The 18,972-nt window shown below is 42.7% G+C and overlaps 1 protein-coding gene across 1 annotated transcript in view; it reads right to left on the bottom strand.

Annotated features, from left to right (window-relative positions):
- Positions 1 to 18,972, bottom strand: part of ANO6 (anoctamin 6) — an 80,444-nt gene that overhangs the window by 29,761 nt on the left and 31,711 nt on the right. Inside the window, exon 3 of the mRNA XM_054178225.1 lies at positions 4,425 to 4,553. Within this exon, the coding sequence (XP_054034200.1) occupies positions 4,425 to 4,553 (129 nt within the window). The remainder of the gene's footprint in view (positions 1 to 4,424; positions 4,554 to 18,972) is intronic.

Below are 18,972 nucleotides of genomic sequence, written 5' to 3'. Positions count from 1 at the left end.
ATGCAATTATGGAGAATTTACCCTCTTAGTTTCTGAATTTTGAAAGCAATTAGCCCTGAAACTTGTGATCTCCTTCACCTTTAGTCACTAATTGAACTACCAATGGCAGCTTCCCTCCCCTTATTAATCTGCCCTTTAGAAAGCCTTCATCTCAAGGGATTTCCATCCCACTTTTCCTTTCATCAACCTGTAATTTTATTCCTTCATGGTAATGATATGAGTTCACACAGTGGTTCAAACTGCAGTAGCCCTCCGCATTTTAGTCCATGGATAAGCATCCCCAAAGAAAGAATCCAAGAGCTGCAGCACTTGTAGAGTCAGTGGTAGGAGTATTTCTAGGAGTATTCCACGTCCCCAGAAGAACAGAACCAAGTTTTCTTCCGTAATGATTAAATTCTTGGATTATTTTAATCTCACTTCACAGTTACTGGCACTCAGCACACAGTGACTTCCAAAAAGTCTGAAATGTCTTTCTAATCTTCAATTTGCTTATACATACATGTGACCTCCCCACAAAAAATAAGCATACAATGTCTGTGCTTAAGATCCATGCCTGTGTAGATGAAATCTTAGTAACTGGTCTTCAGCACTAGACTCAAGGCCCACTCACTCTAGGGGGCAAAACTCAGCTGTGCCAGCAAAAAGGACAAAAATCTTCAGTTGTTCCACAGGAATAGGTGAGTTGTATCTCAACATAAGTTTCATCCAGTTCTTTAGCATTTAAATACTGTTATAAGTCCCCAAAGCAGGAAAAAAACTAATACTCTAGCAAGTCTTGGAATGAATAATTATAAAGCTGAATAATAATAACAGCCTAATCCATTTATTCTTTGTTAGGACCATCTGGAAATGGTCATGGTGGAATAGTTTTCTGTTTTGTTAAAAAGTATTTCTTTTATCTGTTTTGGGTTTTCTAAGCCTTTTCACTCCAGTGACTATCACATTCTTCTCAGGCTAGGGACAGAAAGAGCCAAATCTTTCAGGCTACTCTATTCTCTCACCAATATTTATCACATTTCTCCTTATTTCTCTCTTCATCTTCTCATCTTCCATCACACCACTACATCAGGATAAAACTACAAACCAAATATTTGATAGCACTCTTCATGGAAGTATCTCCCCACATCCTGTTAATCCACATGCTAGTATAATGATTTTTATGTTTTTTTCATCATGTATAGAACATTGTAGATATATTTTTATATATATATGCATTTTCAATATGCACATTTATAATGTATTGTATGTATCTAATACTTTCTGTTATCTAGAATTTTGATGGTAGGTGAACCTTGAGCAGGACACTTAATTTAGCTGTTTTCTGTGACTTCCTTGTAGTAACAGCATTCACTTAGGATTCCAAATATGAATATTTTCCTTGCAGCAATAGATTTCCTTTCATTTTTCAATGTTTCTTTTCCCTTTAAAGCTAAAGTTTCACAGTCATCTTGGCTTCTGAGTAAACCACATAATGATTTCCTTTGAATTTTTTGTTACAACTCAATCTTGTTACCAGATCATTAAATATGCAGCACACAGCACAGGAGTTGTTTGTTACTCCACTCTTCAGCCATTTCATTCTAGTTCTTCACTTCTTCCATATTCACATAGTGCTTTGTTAGGCAAATAATAATCATGAAAATATTTCAACCAGATTTCTGCTTTGTTTCAGCAAAGAAAAAAAGCTAAAGAGCTGCTTTATTTCTTCCTAAGTAACACAAAGATGGATGCATGGCAATTCTCATTTGCAGAAGTCTAAAGTTTTTGAATTCTTTTTAATCTTACCATTCAGAGTGCTTTAATAATTTATTATGGTAAGGAGTTCCCCAAATTAATTTTGCCCTCAAAAATCTTAGAGGAATGTTGACAATATTAAGGTTTCTAATAATGCATTAATGCAAGTAGTGAGAAATAAAGCCCCTGGGAGGCTTTGCTAATTAGGGGCTTTGCTATTTTATATAGATGATTGAATTATGCATATGAATGTCTATGGAGAAGCTAGACTTTTACCCAGAGGAGTCTACAGTAGTTTTGCATTGACTGGGGAATACAGCATAAAGATATGACAGCTTGTTAGGCTGGAAGGTAGAAACTGTCCAAAGTTAATTAAGTATCTGGCATTTTGCTTAGCTACCTGCAAAGCCAAGTTGTAATAATAATTTAATCCTGGTAATGTAGCTGATCTAACCCTGACATAGATTTCGATGACTGAATGGCTAGCCAATAGACTGAGACACTATGGGATGCATAATTATATACAATCTGAAGGAAGTGAAAACATAGTGTCAGCAAATGCCAAGTATTACAGGCATGTATAAGAGTTAGATCTTGGGAACTGCTTTTTCACCACAATGCTTTCAGTGTTTGGTGATTGTCTTGCCAGGCTGAGGAGACTAACAAGATTGTGGGTCTGTAAATTGGTAGCAGACCACAAGCAGTTTTTTTCCTCTGTGTTTTGTAAATGGTAGGGAGCACTTCTTTGATTACAGTGACAGAAGAAGGCCACCTCCTATCTTTGTTCAGTTTCTCTTGTGCGAAGAGGAAAGTTCTTCACGATCTGTGTGTGGCTTCAGGGGAAAATTCTAACAAGGTAAGAGTACTTGAACAGCCACCTCTGCTTTACCTGACAAGCAACAGATAAATCACAGTCAAGAAGAGCAACAGCACGGGGCCCAAATCCTCCCCCATGGAAATCAGCTAAAGGGAGTGGAGAGCATCATTGTGTCAATATTAGCTGCCAACTCTCACAGTTTCTTTGATGGTATTTGGAAGCTTTTCTGAAAGTCCCAGCTGTCAGCATCAGGGAATCAATTGATTGAGAAGCTCTGCTTCTGTAAGCTTCTTTCCCTTATGTCTGAAGACCATCATAAAAATGTGAAGCAGAATATGCTATAAAGGATGACACAAAAATGCAAACAGAAAGAACTCCAAATACGTGTTTTCTGAGATGCACTCTGATTTTAAGCTAGCCTTGTGATTTTCTGAAACCTGATTCATGACCACACAGAACTGGCAATACTGTGGTCTAGCCCTGCTCTCAACAGTGTCTTCTGATCACCCTATTTGGGAAGACCAGCTACTGGTCTTATGAATGTATCTATTACAGAGTAACTCCCTCCTTCCATTTGTCTTCCCATCCTTCTGTCATCCTTTCTTCATTCCATAAGGCAAAGAAGTAAAATTTGGGTTTGAGGTTGCCTCAGGAACAGAGATTTTATTTCAGTGAGTTCCACCTTCAACAGTAATCCATCTGGCAAGGTAGGTGTGGTTGTGCCCCACCCAGTGTCAAAGATCCCCTTCATGCTTGCTATCAGACTTACTGGGTTAGTCGGCAGAGCTCTCAATGACATGTAGAGCCTGCCATGCTCTCCTGCCTCAAATCACTGCATAAAATGTTTGCTTATGAAGACAGACTTCACTAGCCTTAATGAAGTTCTCTGTAAGACTGTACTTGAAGGAAAAACAATAAAAAGAAGTGTAATATTCTCTGTAAATTATAGCTCTCATTTAATTTAGAGAAAATAGCTCTGATTACTTCATGGCGGGAAATCAAGATTTTGCTCACATTCCTCCTTAAATTACTGCTTATTTCTGTTGGAGGAAAGGGCATAGACTACTAGAATGACATTCTGCATTGATTTGTTTTGAGTTCAACTTTCTAGCACTGATCCTTGCGAGAATGGGCTTCTTGAGGACCCCATCAGACAAAACTGGCATTTTGGAACAATCCTGGAAAGACTGGTGATATTTAATTTCTATTGTGATCGTAACCTATCCTGACAAATAAGATGCATAAACTGCTTTGAACTTGAATTTCAATCGCTTGCAAGGTACAGTTGCTGGAATCTGCTTCTGACAGTTTGATTTTCACTAGTGCTTACAAAATTAATTGTGTACCAACTTAAAAAGGCTTGGAGTTCAGACTGAGTTGCATATACAGGATTATAGAATTGTTTTGGTTGGAAGAGACCTGTGAGATCAAGTCCAGCTGTTAGCCTAGTGCTACCAGGTCACCACTGTACCATGTCTTTAAACACCACATCTACGTGTCTTTTGAATACCTCCAGGAATGGTGATTTCACTGCTTCCCTGGACAACCTGTTCCAGTGCTTTACAATCCTTTCTGTGCAACTTGAAGCTCTTGTCCTCTGGGAACCTAATACCAGTATTTTTTTGCTAACATGTCCTGAAGGGTTCCCTCCCAGGAGGATGCTCTGAGGCCACCTAGTGCTTTGCCCATTTACACAGTAGCTTGAGTGCATCCCTGCTCCCTGCTCAGTTTGATAGGGTACAGTGTCCCAGTTTTCAAGAATATTCCTAGGATAGAGTAATGCAATTACTGCTCAGGGTGAGGGCACTGTCATTCCTGACCACTGCTTTTAACACCCAACAAATGATTCTGATTTGTACTGAAAATAAATTACCTTTTGCTTTTTACGATCACTCCTCTTATGAGTAATTTTTTTGTTCTCATCTTCATACACCAAAACAAAGTCAATTCTTCGTTGCCCATCGCTGAAGAACAAGGAATCAGGTTTATCATCAAAATCAGCCTGGAAGGCAGGTGGAATAGGTTACTATGAAGAACTTGTTGGTTCCTTACTTGCCTCCTGTTACATAGTGTTTCAATGAACAGAGAAATTCAACATGTCAAACTCGTATAACACAAAGACCAAAGTGACAACAAAAGTGTCATGGAGCAGAACAGAGAAAAACGAGTTTGAGAGGTCTTTGCATGACACAAGAACAGCAGAATTTTGACCTAGTTTTCTTATTTAAAAATAACATATTAGTTTTAGCAATGGGAGGAGCATTGGGATGCAGCACCATTCCCAAGTAACACATCTGTCAAGTAATTTGCATACCATCATGGATACAATATTAGATGATCTGTCTACAAGATATGTTGTTGCCTGATGGGAGTATTAGAATTGATGCGTTCCCATCTGTCCTCTTACCTCTGCAATAAAAAAAGCCCAAACCCCAAAGAAAAATCCCACTTGTTTCATACACCCTAATATCCAAATCCGTAGTTGCCCAAAGGGCAAAGAACATGACCATGATGCAGATGACCTCTCAAAATAGACACATCCTCTGTGCATTTATTTCTTTTTCTTTGTAACAATTCAGTAAGCAAAGAATATTGTTGTAAACTACACATCCATCATGTTATAATATATGCCAAAATCAAAAGGAGTAATATATCCATAAGCCATTATCTAGTCCTTGGAGGAAAATAGGATAGATTGGCATATCTGCTAATAACATCTTAATGTGTTATTTCATGTGTGAAACTATTCATTGATAATAGAGGAACTTGAATCCTTCAGTAATGATTTTGTAATTTCTTAGAGCACTCTGTGGGCACTATCACATGTAACAACCTCTCCTGTCGGGTTATATATAGTTGTAATGTTATCAGAATTGTCATGCAATGAACAGCAGACTCTCAAGTACTTGGCCAGATCCATCCATGGTGTTAATGAGGGCAGTGCCACTGACGTTGGTAAGTATCAAATGTCTGAAATGTGATTTAGTATTGCATCAGGGATGGTAAGATCTTCAAAGCTGGCAAGACTCTTATAAAGAACTACAAGGATCTCTGGCTTCTGGAAGGCTGGGCATTGCAGGTTGGTCCAGGGCAGGATCAGGCCAGGCAAAATGACCCAGAATAATCTTTTGTACATACTGTGTCTTTAGGCACACAGAAAAGACTCTCATACATCCTGTCCTTGAAATTTCCCTGTCAGTGCAGACCAGACTTCATGAGGAATGCCAGATCCACTTTTGGGAGATCTGGGATGTCTGGTCCACAGAAAGGCACATGGAAATATGATTATGGTGTGAGAGACCTCTTAGTACAGACTGAAATGGTTGTTCTTCAGCTGTGATAAAACTGAGAAGAATGCCAGTCTTCAGTCAGGAGCACCCAAGGTCCAGGGGCCATACAGTGTTTTAGGAACCACAAGTGTCACTGTTTCCAAAACAAAAACTCCCTGGAGCTTTGTTCCAAACTTCTCCCTGTAGACAATTTTGTTGGTGTTTATTGGCTGAGTCAAAACAGTTGACCAAGATGTGTCTCCCCGTAATTATGACAAAATTTCCATATTTTAAATAAACTCAGGGGAGTTGGAACCCACTCCTTTTTTCTTTCTTTTTTTTTAAATGTTGTATGTGCAAAGGTTAGGATCTGCCGCAAAGAGGTCCTAGTAGTTGCTTCAAAGAGCCTGAGAAGAGCTGTCTTGGAATCCCACCTGTGTCTAGAGATTTGTGAGAAACTTGACAGCAAGCAGCTACTGATTAACCCTTGCCTAGGATTCAGAAACTACCTAGACAATCACCAAATCAGCATATTACTGCATATTGTGAATAAAGTTTTAGGAAAAAGAATGTGATAAACTTCATACCAGACGAGGCTAGACAATGACACTGAGTATCTTTATCACCCAAAGCAAGGCACAGATGTGAATTTCTAAACTCCTGGGAGCCGGAGTGGGCATAGTCCATTCAAGACTTGCCCCTGGTAAATTTTCCTCCTGCTAAGGACTAGCCATGGGTGCAAAATGCAGCTCTGCTGCAATCATTTCCAATCTCATTTAAAACATGGCTATTTAACCATTGGGAGGGAACCATCAAAAATAGCCAACAGCCTCTGTTGGGAGACACCCTAAGGGGTCCTGGGGCAGCAGCAGAAAAGAAGGCAAGGAGAGATAATTCCAGCCAGGCAAAGCCCAACCCTGCAGCCTCTTGCCTCCCCAGGGACTCCAGCAGGCTCTGGTTGGGGCTAAAATTGCTGTGTGTTGCAAAGATGGAAGCACAGAGCCCAAACCCTGAGCTAATGAATAAGGAGGGGAAGTGTTGCCACTGCAAAAACTAGGATTTTTAATTGGCCTTTGTCATAGTTTGGGCTGGGTGCCCTCTGCTACAGGGGTGTTTCCTGTGTCCAGAAGTCCATCCCAGTGGGTGGACACAGGAAATTAGGTATTTCTACCATAATCCCTTGCACCACTATAAATTTTGCGGTGGGGTCTGGCACTTCCTCTTTCCTTCCCCCTCCGAGACTTGGTAACTGGGGGAGAGATCTCCCGGCCATGGGCCTCATTGGGCCCAAGGCCACGGGGGGATGGGCAGTCTCAGATCTGGCCAGCTGAGACCAGCCTAATAGTAGTGGGGGGGAAGGAGGAGCCCTGGGGGTTTTGGGTGCACCCTCAGGTGGGGTTGGGGTCTTCCTGGGTTTATTTTGGTTTCTTTCTTGTCACTATGTTTTCTTTTTGTGTGCACTCACTGTTCTCTATTTAAACTCTCCACTACTTTTGCAATGTTTGTCTGAGTCGTTATTTCTGCGCGTGGTGGGGCGGGGGTTTGCCCCAACCCATTACAGCCTTCATCTTGCAAATCTTAGAAACAGCATTATAATAACTTAGTTTAAAGAAGCAGAGTTCAGTTGCGAAATTCAAGCACATGAAAAGCACAAAAATTGTTAATAGCTTTGAGTTTTTTTTACTTGCACCACAGGACAGAAAAGAAGGAAGCGGCATACAGCAAACATCAGACCAAATTTTGATCTAACAAGTTTTGATCATAATTTGTGATTGCCACTTCATCACTTAAATAATTTTCCTTTAAAGATAGTCTCATTTAAGCTTATGAAACTAGCATGTAAGATCAGTGACTAGGTTAATAGGATTGTCAATAACCAGGCACAAAGACTGCCTCTTAATTCAGTATCCTGACTCATTAGTTTACTTATGCACATGATTTCATTCACATGAGTATATACATGTTACCACATACATACACACATATGAAACATATATAAAAAGCTAGGCATATATGTAATGGAATATAGCTGAAAGATTAAGAAATCCTGGGCTGCATGAACCCAGATAAACAGAAGACCCTACTAGTGAGGCTAATGTCTTAAATGTTATCTCTTTAGTTGTAATCTCAGTTTATCTATCCATAGACACTTTGTATATCAATAAAATAATAAATAATTGACTCGTTAAGCCTGGATACTTTAAATGTCAAGTCTGAGACCCACACAAATAAATAGTCATGTAACATTAGATGTTGCTCAGTTAAAAGTAAGGAATAAAATGCAAATGGGAATGCAATAGTTAAGGTTCCGACAGCCACACTAACTGAGATGTGTGCTGTATCTCACAAGCCCTACTGGATAGTGTGCAATGGAAAATCATATATTATTCAACATAATTACCAGGGGAAAACCAGGACTGGAAACCAAAAAGATGTGTGTACTCTGAAGTTAATAATCCCTTTGAGACAAGGTTTGTTGGTTGTTGGTTTTTTAAATAAGTAATATAATTTGTCAGTATTACAAATACTACTATCATACACACGCACACAACCTCATGTGTATAGACACGTAACTTAATTCCAATACATCTTTTTTCTTCAGTATCAGTAGCAAATTATCACCTGAAATAATGAACAGGCCCACAGATACCTCTTTGTTTAGGAAGAACCAAACACGGGGTCTGTTTACTGCACTATCTAATTTTCTTAGCCTCAGCATAATCACATTTTAAGTACTGATGGAGGCAATTGGTTGTGCACTCTAATGTTATAATAATACCCTAGTGGACAGCAGGTTAATATTGATTAACACCATTAATAAACAAAAATAACCAGTACGTTTAGCTGTAAATTACTAATTATATTTAGTACACACTCTGCAGAGCTTCTGAACTCTCCAAATGCTGTACAATCAACTACTTGTGTACCACTGAGAGACAGGTAACTATTAGCTGCTTTATTAACAGAAGGAATCTGAAGGAGAAGAGGACCTGGTCATGAATAAAGCTTTTTTGGAACACTTTGGCTGCACCTATGTGGGCTAGCCTAGAGGCAGCATGGCCACATTCATGTGGGTGTGCCTCTGTGTTTCGGTTCAGAGTAGGGACAGATCAGGTGAGCATCAGTGGCTCTTCAGGATTCTATGATACTATGAATCAGATTGGAGGCAGCCTGCAGTAACCAAAAACCAACATATGTGTATCATGCACACACCACCTCCTCAGCACCTAATGCCTTTTCTACAGACCCAATGCTTGGGTCCTGTCCTGTGTTAACATAGCCCACTCTCACAAGCCCCTCTCCCCTGATACAGAAGTAAGGGAAAGTAACACAAAAACCCAACTCTGGGTCGAGATGGAGAGCCTTAGTGGAAATGAGATAACACAATGCACTACCTTAGCCAATTTGCAGAAAAGCACAGCAAAATGCAGAAACAGCAGCAGAAGCCAAAGACCTACCCACACCACTCTCCAACCCACAGTCAGCCTGGTGGAAAAGACCAACACCCCAAACACCCCAAACCACTGAAAGCAGTGACCACAACAGGAAGCCTCTCACGCTACAGTGTGAACTTCAAGCCCCATAATGCTTTGCTTCATTTAGCATTTTGAAGAGGGCATTACAGCAGCATGGTTTTGAATATCTGCAGCACATTCAACCCATGACAGGTCCTCACTACCAACAGACATCTGGTGGGATCCTACTGGAGGGAAGCACTGCACTGATGCAATCACACTGAAGGTCCCCAGCCAGCCCTGAGTGGCCCTTGCTATGCACACCTGCTGTGATCAGCTCAGCAAAGGATTAAGGAGCTTCCTGTGCCCTTTAGCAATCAAGTACAAGAGGTTGTTGCCAGACAGCATCTGCTCTCCCAGCTCCTGGGACAGAGTGGCACTTGAAGAAGGGACAAGTGAGACATGAAGACAAGCTTAATCCTCCAGACAGGGTTGTAAAGGCTGTGGTGACTTATCTGGCTTAAAGAGACCACATTAAAGAACCAACAACCCTCAGCCTCTTTTCTCAGAGCTCTTCAGGAGGGAGACTATGATGTGCTCCTCCACACATACAACCAGGATTTCCGATATCTAAGAGGAGTTACTGTGTCTTACTCTTGAGATGCTTTCTGTAGTCATGGCTACATGTGATGCCTGTAGCAGAAGATGAAAGGAGACCACACTAGTGGAAAGCTCTCTTCAGCACCAGCTATGATCTGTGCCAGAGGAGGAAAAACCACGACATGACAAAGAAACCTGTCTTCATTTTTCCAGACTTCTCTGGGCATATTGTTAAACATTCCGTTGGGATAATGGTGGGAAGGGCAGCACAGAGGCAAGCACAAAGAAAAATATGTTCAGAGGAATTGCAGTTATTTATTGTTTACTGCACCCTGAACAAGCACAGCATTGTAAGCTGATCTTTATTTTATTATTTTTTTCTTTTTTTTTTTTTTTTAAATAACAAGAGATTCTGCAGGAGTGACTTATCTAACTGAAAAGATAAAAGCCTGCATGAGCATTTGGTGTGACTGTCGATAGCACCAAATGTAATCATTACTGCAGGGATAAGCTACTTGTCTGTGACCTCACATAATTTTCAGATATGCTCCAAAACACTTTCCTGCAGCAAGCTAGGGAATAAATCAGTACTAGGGGAATAAATCAGTACTGGGAAGCAAGAGAGCAGAGCAGAGCCTGTGCAACATTGCCTCTGCTGACAGGCACCTGCAAAAAATTCTCCCTCCAGAGCGTGCGGGACCCACAGGTTACACTTCAGCTGTGGGGTTTGCATAGGTGAAAATTTCAAAGCGCTTGTTGAGGAGCATGGTTATTTCTCTCTAAAGGCCTGAGGAAACGTCAAGTAAATAAAAAGGAGACTAATTATATTAGCAGGTGTGGTGGTTTGAAAGGAAAGGCTCTGCTTTCCCTCCCCCACTGAGAAAGAAACCACGGCTAAACCCAGTCGGAGAAATGAGATTATATTTTACAAGGAAACAGATTCTATGTAACACAACAAATGCAGGTATTTTACAGTATATACAGGAATATACAGCCAATGAACTCAACCAGAAACCAGACCCCCCACAGAGGGGGCTTCCCCCTGTGCCCCCCTCAACCCCCTACCTCCCTTCTCCCCCAAAAGAGGTAGAAGAAGAGACGAGGACAGTTAACAGGGCAGGAAAGGAAGAAAGGCCTTGCACAGGAGTTAGTATCTTATCTTAGTTGGCCAGAATCCCAGAAGCAGATCCAGCCGAGAGGGACAGCGAAGGAAGGAAGACTGAGAGAAAGTTCCCAACTCCCCTGGGTCCAATCTCTCCTCCCACAATCCTACCAATGAAATTCGTTTAGAAAACCAAAATATTTTACAAACATTTAGCCAGTGTGCCCCTTCCTTAAAGGCACAGCGTCAAACGGCCACAATCCACCCCTTCTAAACAATTTCATTGGTCGTTCGCACTGTCCATCCAATCGGAAACACTATTTACAGTTTGTGAGTAAAGTTCATAGTCCGTTCCGGCTATACTCAGATGTAGATGATTCAGAAGTCCAAACAAGTCAGGAAATAAGAAAATGGAAACCAGCTTGTCTCTCCGCAGACGAAGTGAAGAAAAGGCAAACAGGAACACAGGGACTCTCAGTTGACTCAGGGCTCTCAGGGCTCTCAGGGTTCGTGCACTGTAGATTCCTCAGGGATTCTTCCTTTGGGCGCGTTGTAGCTGTACAACAGTCTGAAATTAAACTCTTTCAGCTAAAGTTAAATTTCTTTGTGGAATACACTGAATTTGACCATTCTCCTGCATTACCCAATAAGTGTGACCCGGACCTTCTGCTGAAACCACCCCTCGGACAGGTTTAGCCTCTCCTGAGGGCGAAAATACCCAAACAGTTTTACCTAACAGATTCTTTTCTCTAACAACAGGAACTCTATCACCTTCTACTCTCCGTAGCAGATCTGAATGTGCCGGTCCAGCGCGGTTCACTGAACCTCTACTGTTCACCAGCCAGGTTGCTTGTGCTAAATGTTTCTCCCAGTTTTTCAAAGATCCACCTCCCATGGCTTTGAGAGTGGTCTTCAACAAACCGTTGTAGCGTTCAATCTTCCCTGCAGCTGGTGCATAGTAAGGAATGTGGAAAATCCACTCAATGCCGTGCTCTTTTGCCCAGCTCTTTACAAGGTTGTTCTTGAAATGAGTTCCATTGTCTGACTCAATCCTCTCTGGAGTTCCGTGTCTCCACAGGATCTGTCTCTCCAAACCGAGAATGGTGTTGCGCGCAGTTGCATGTGGAACTGCATAAGTTTCCAGCCATCCAGTGTTTGCCTCTACCATAGTAAGCACGTACTGCTTACCAGAACGAGAACGTGGTAGAGTGATGTAGTCAATCTGCCAAGCTTCACCATACCTGTATTTGGACCATCTGTCACCATACCACAAGGGCTTAATTCTCTTTGCCTGCTTAATAGCAGCACAAATGTCACAGTCATGGATGACTTGTGTGATGGCATCCATGGAAATGTCTATGGATCTGTCACGAGCCCATTGGTATGTTGCATCTCTGCCTTGATGTCCTGACGAATCGTGAGCCCACCGAGCTAAGAATATCTCCCCTCGGTGTTTCCAGTCGAGATCAAGTTCAGAGTCCTTGTCTACTTGAGAAACTCTTGCAGCTAGATCTGCCTGATGGTTGTGCTGCTGTTCCTCAGTAGCTTTGCTCTTGGGAATGTGAGCATCAATGTGTCTCACTTTCACTGGAATTCTCTCGATTCGATCAGCAATGTCTTGCCACAGTTCAGCTGCCCAGATGGGTTTTCCTTTCCTCTGCCAGCCATTCTTTTTCCAGTTCTTTAGCCAACCCCATAGAGCATTGGCTACCATCCATGAGTCGGTGTAGAGATAAAGCTTTGGCCATCTCTCACGTTCAGCCACGTCGAGAGCTAGCTGGACAGCTTTTACCTCTGCAAACTGACTGGATTCTCCTTCTCCATCCTTCGCCTCTGCAACTCGGCGTGTTGGACTCCACACGGCAGACTTCCACCTTCGCTTGTTCCCGATGAGACGACAGGAACCATCTGTGAACAAAGCATATTTCTTCTCATCCTCTGAAAGGTCATTGTAAGGAGGAGCTTCCTCAGCACGAGTTACTCTCTCCTCTGGAGGTTTAGTACAGTTGGTACCTTCAGGCCAACTTGAGATCACCTCCACCAGACCAGGTCTTTCAAGATTTCCCATTCGAGCTCTCTGTGTTATCAGGGCCATCCACTTAGACCAGGTGGAATCTGTGGCATGATGTGGTGTGGAACCTTTGCCTTTGAACATCCAATTCAAAACTGGCAATCTGGGAGCTAAGAGAAGTTGTGATTCAGTTCCAATCACTTCTGAAGCTGCTTTCACTCCTTCATAGGCAGCTAGAATCTCTTTCTCTGTTGGAGTATAATTTGCCTCTGAACCTCTGTAACCTCGACTCCAGAAGCCAAGAGGTCGTCCACGTGTCTCACCTGGAGCTTTTTGCCACAAGCACCAGGTTGGACCATTGTCACCTGCAGCCGTGTACAAAATGTTCTTAATGTCTGGACCATCTCGGACAGGTCCCAGACCCACTGCTTGTACCACTTCTTGCTTTATCTGGTCAAAGGCTGCTTGTTGTTCAGGTCCCCAGTGGAAACTGTTCCTCTTTCGAGTCACATCATACAGAGGTTTCACAATCTGACTGTATCCAGGAATGTGTAGTCTCCAAAATCCCACTATCCCCAAGAAACGTAGAGTTTCTTGCTTGTTGGTGGGATTTGCCATGGTAGAGACTCTGTTTACCACATCCACTGGAATGTGTCGGCGTCCATCCTGCCACTGCACTCCCAGAAACTGGATCTCTGTGGTAGGACCTTTCACTTTGTCTCTCTTGATGGCAAAACCTGCATTCAGGAGAATGTCCATGATTTTGTTACCTTTCTCGAAGACTTCCTCAGCAGTTTTACCCCAGACGATGATATCATCGATGAACTGGATGTGTTCTGGAGCACCACCTTCCTCCAGAGCATCATGGATTACTGCATGACAGATGCTGGAGCTGTGGATCCAGCCCATTGGCAGTCTGTTGAAAGTGTACTGGATTCCTCTCCAGGTGAAAGCAAACTGAGGCCTGCATTCCTCTGCTATGGGAATAGAGAAGAAGGCATTAGCAATGTCTATGGTAGCATACCATTTGGCCTCTTTGGATTCCAGCTCATACTGGAGTTCCATCATGTCTGGTACTGCTGCACTCATAGGCGGAGTTACTTCATTCAGGGCTCGGTAGTCCACTGTCAGACGCCAGTCTCCATTCGGCTTTCGCACAGGCCACACTGGACTGTTGAAAGGTGAATGAGTTTTGCTGATGACTTTCTGACTCTCCAACTGACGAATCAGATTCTGAATGGGCAACAAAGAGTCACGGTTGGTTCTGTATTGTCTGTGATGCACAGTCCGAGGAGCAACCGGCAACTTAATGTCCTGAATCTTGTGTTGTCCCACAACTGCAGATTCATCAGAAAGTTCAGGTCTAGCAGACAGCTTCAGCTTTTGTCCATCAATCTCTACAGAAGCTACTCCAAAAGCCCATTTGTAACCTTTAGGGTCCTTGAAACGCCCTTCTCTCAGAAAATCAATTCCCAAAATACAAGGTGCATCAGGTCCGGTCACAACTGTGTGCTTCTTCCATTGTTTACCAGTTAGACTTATATTAACCTCTACCTTACTTAACTCTTGAGATCCACCAGTGACTCCCAGAATAGTTATGGACTCCGATCCCTGATAATTTGATGGCAATATGGTGCACTGAGCTCCTGTGTCAACCAAGGCCCTGTACTTCTGAAAGTGTGAAGTGCCAGGCCACTGGATGTACACATCCCAATAGATTCTGTTATCTCCATTATCCCTTTCCTCCCCCTGGCGGGAGGCAGGGCACCCCTAATTGTGGGGAACATTTCCACAGGTGCAACGAGCACACTGTGCAGTGTTAGAACTGGAGTCACTGTTGGAGCTGTCATTATTGTCCTGGGGAACTGTGGAAGTAACAGCTACCCTTCTGGTATTGCTACCCTGGGTTCTGCCACTTTGCAGTTCCCTCAGTCTCCTGAAAAGATTAGAAGTTGGTTGGCCATCCCACCTGTTCATGTTCTCACCAAACTGATCACGTAGAGTTATCCAAATGGTCCTACGTGATTGCCTTGGTGGTCTGTTTTGGTTTGGCCTGTTTTGGAATGACCCCCTTTGAGGACGTCTATTCCTCACAGCTGAAACCTGCACCCACCTGGAGGAAGAATTGGAATCATCTCTTTGTGCCAATTGGCATATGGAATCTTTGATTTCATCCTTCAGCTCTCTCATGCAATCCTTTATCTCACTAGACAGAGCTTTAATGGCTGAAACCAAAGAAACACGTGTCATGCTATCATCCAATTGTCTTAGTTGATCAGTGAATTGGCCAACCGTAGGAGGATCTCCACCATAATTTCTTGCCACAATTCTGCTTGCCAAAATGTTTGCATAATTGGAAGGAGCAAGCTTGATGAGCTTTTTAGCAAGACCAGTTCCTACAGGAATATCGTCAGGATTCAGAGTATCATGGTCACCATAGAGTATCTCTCTAATGGCAAACTCCCTCAGACGCTTAATTCCCTCATCTATGGTAGTCCAGGGCTTAGGATTCCATGGAAGATCATCTCGGGAAGGGTATCTCAGGGAAACCGCCATTAAAAGGCGTATCCACAGATTAACCTTACCGAGAATCCTGGCTAGATGTCTGTCTATTCCATTATCCTTTGAGAGAGTTCCTAGCTGAGCTGCTGACTTGTCTCCAACTATTAGAGCTGGAGCACCTGTATCATAACACCTAGCAAGCCAAGATAGGATGGGTTCCTTATCTGCTCTGAGGTAATCTTTGCGGACATTGCGAATCTCCTCCCTCGGTGACGAGCATTCGGTGATGTCATCTTGCTCTCCATCTATCACATCTTCCTGAACCTTTTGTCCCCATAATCCTGCTGTCACTCTCCTAAGAACCTCTTTAAGCTGAAAAGCACCACTGCCAGCTGCTGTCTTAGCTGCATCTCCATCCTGTGATGATCTCAATAACTCAGCTATATCTCTAAGACAAATCTTCTCCTCATCTTCAGCAGGCACTTTCCTAGCAGAGGTTCCCTCACCAGGATCGGTCTCCTGCTCTTCTCCTCCATTAGCTCCACTAGCTCCTGGATCAGCTTTGGCCTTTCCACCTCTGGTCTTTAAGACTGCTACTTGTTTAACTGGAGCTGTGTTTGAATTTACAGCCATCCTGATAGAAGCTGACAGGTCCTGATCTAAATCAGCCGCCGTGGGGGCCCCTTCCGGTCCTGTCATGGCGGACGGAAATGACCTTGCCTCACTACCGGTCGCCATCTTGGGAATGGGAGCCGCCCCTGGCTGCTTGCCAAAGTCATAGAGTGGAGCATTTAAGGCAGCTTTGCCAATAGGTTTTGCTATTTTTCTAACTGACGCAGCCCCTTCCTCGTCACTCGAGGACTCCGGGGCAGATTTAGAGGAACGCCTACGCTTTCTAGATTTTTGTTTAATCACAAAACATGGTCGAGAAACCTTTCTCTCTCTATATAGAGCCCACAGCAGACACACAATAATTATCAGCAACAGCAGGATTACACCCGTCAAATAAATCACCTTAAGATCCCAGCCAGCACTTAAAGTTACTCTTTGACCTCCTGAAGTGTTAAACTCCCTTATCTCGATCGGCAGAGTGGAAGACGTTCTATTGCCGTAATTAGTGAGCCGAAAAAAACCCAAACAGTGTTTATACAGCAGCTGGATCCTATGCATAAACCACAAATAGATTTTACGCATTAAATATTTACCTATCTGGTCTAACATCAACCCGATGCAGTACCGGTAGACCAACATGCCACAGACCGAGAAGAATAAACGTTCTAAAACCCAGAGCACCTTCATTTCGTTTCTCCGGCTGAGACAAGCAATAAATCAACTTAATTACTTAATTACCCAGCCCCACGTTGGGCGCCAATAAAAAAAAGTGTGGTGGTTTGAAAGGAAAGGCTCTGCTTTCCCTCCCCCACTGAGAAAGAAACCACGGCTAAACCCAGTCGGAGAAATGAGATTATATTTTACAAGGAAACAGATTCTATGTAACACAACAAATGCAGGTATTTTACAGTATATACAGGAATATACAGCCAATGAACTCAACCAGAAACCAGACCCCCCACAGAGGGGGCTTCCCCCTGTGCCCCCTCAACCCCCTACCTCCCTTCTCCCCCAAAAGAGGTAGAAGAAGAGACGAGGACAGTTAACAGGGCAGGAAAGGAAGAAAGGCCTTGCACAGGAGTTAGTATCTTATCTTAGTTGGCCAGAATCCCAGAAGCAGATCCAGCCGAGAGGGACAGCGAAGGAAGGAAGACTGAGAGAAAGTTCCCAACTCCCCTGGGTCCAATCTCTCCTCCCACAATCCTACCAATGAAATTCGTTTAGAAAACCAAAATATTTTACAAACATTTAGCCAGTGTGCCCCTTCCTTAAAGGCACAGCGTCAAACGGCCACAGCAGGATATCACGAAACATAATTGTTTGTAAAGTGCTTTGAGGTCATCTGAAGAAAATGTTACAGAAATATAAGGTTCCTCTTACTATCACAGCTATAAAACAAGATCTTTATTACTTTATGTTCTGAGCGACCAATAGCGAGAGCTTTCTGATGTTAAGACCAACACAAGTGTTTACTTCTGGAAGAATAAGATATAGGCATTAAAAACATACTTCTGGAAGACATACATTTATTTGCATATCCTGTACTAATGTTTGTCTGTCTCCACAGGGTCACAAAACTGTTGTACCTTTAACACATTTCCTTGTGACTCACATTTGCTAATAACAACAGGGAACTGTTTTAGTTCTGGTTTTAGCAACAGTGAGATTATTAGCAAGCACTTAATCAGAAGAAGGTTGGTTTGGTTTGGTTTTGTGGTTTTTCATTTACTCAACATGCAAAGAAATTCTTGCTGTATAGCAAACTGAAATAAGCTGAGACTAAAACTAGGCAAATACAAGGAGTCAGTACAGTCATACGTTTTTGTGAGCAGAAAGTGGTTGGTTACTGGCCAGGAATTGGGATGTCTTGTCCCCTGAGCTAAGTTTGGACCAGACACCCACTTGACTTCCTGCCTGAGCGTCAGGTCACTGCTGGCTGCAGAAGGAATTCCAGTCACTCCTGATTAGAGAGAGAGACCGAACGGCCGTACTTTTAAGGAAAGGTGAAGACAGCAGTCTGCTGAAAACCAGGCTCTGCTGAAAACACAGCACCTCCCACCTTTATTGGGATGCAGGAGCTGAGAAATTCACTCTTTCAGACTTCCCTGAAACCTTCTCACTGAACAAATTGCATTTGGGGAGCAATAGTAACAAAAAATTAGAAGTAGTTCTCTTCCCCTCTGCAGATGTTAACTCTCAAACAATCTTACTGTTACATCCAAATTCAACCTACCTACCTATAAAGCAGATAAAGCTGCAAAATGAAACATCTGAAAGCTGGATAAGGCTTGAATTGATGCTGTCTATGCAGTTCTGTCTTCTTTGTACATACTGTTTATAATAAATGATTTAACTGCAAAACCACAAGCCATAGTTCTACCCTTCTTGTAGTTGTTATGGAATACTCATTATTTTTATTCAATGCCTTGTCTAAATAGCTTAAATGCTTAAAATAGTGATTTCATTCTGATTAGGCCTGTCAGTGTTCTATGAATGTTGAGGAAATTATTTTACAAGATCCTCCTGGAGAGAAAGTAACAAGATAACCCTCATTGTAACAGTGATCACACATGGTATCTAGAGAGCAATGTCTAAATCTGTTGACTGTCTCCTAAATTTGAAGTTCCAGATTGAGACACGAGGACAGTGACATCGTCTCAGAGAGTTCAGCAATTCTCTCTCTCTTCAACGAGTAATACACTCACTTTCAGGTCTGTGTACAACTAGGTAGAACTTACGCAAACATGGGACAGATGTTCCCCTTGGACATGCAAGACTGGACATGACTGGACAAGAAGAGGCTGAGGGGAGACCTTACTGCTCTGTACAACTCCCTGAAGGGAGGTTGTAGCCAGGTGGGGGTTGGTCTC

Source organism: Dryobates pubescens, chromosome Z (genome assembly GCF_014839835.1).
Source record: "Dryobates pubescens isolate bDryPub1 chromosome Z, bDryPub1.pri, whole genome shotgun sequence".
NCBI classification, from domain to species: Eukaryota; Metazoa; Chordata; class Aves; order Piciformes; family Picidae; genus Dryobates; species Dryobates pubescens.
This window is presented reverse-complemented; position numbering and strand designations above follow the sequence as displayed.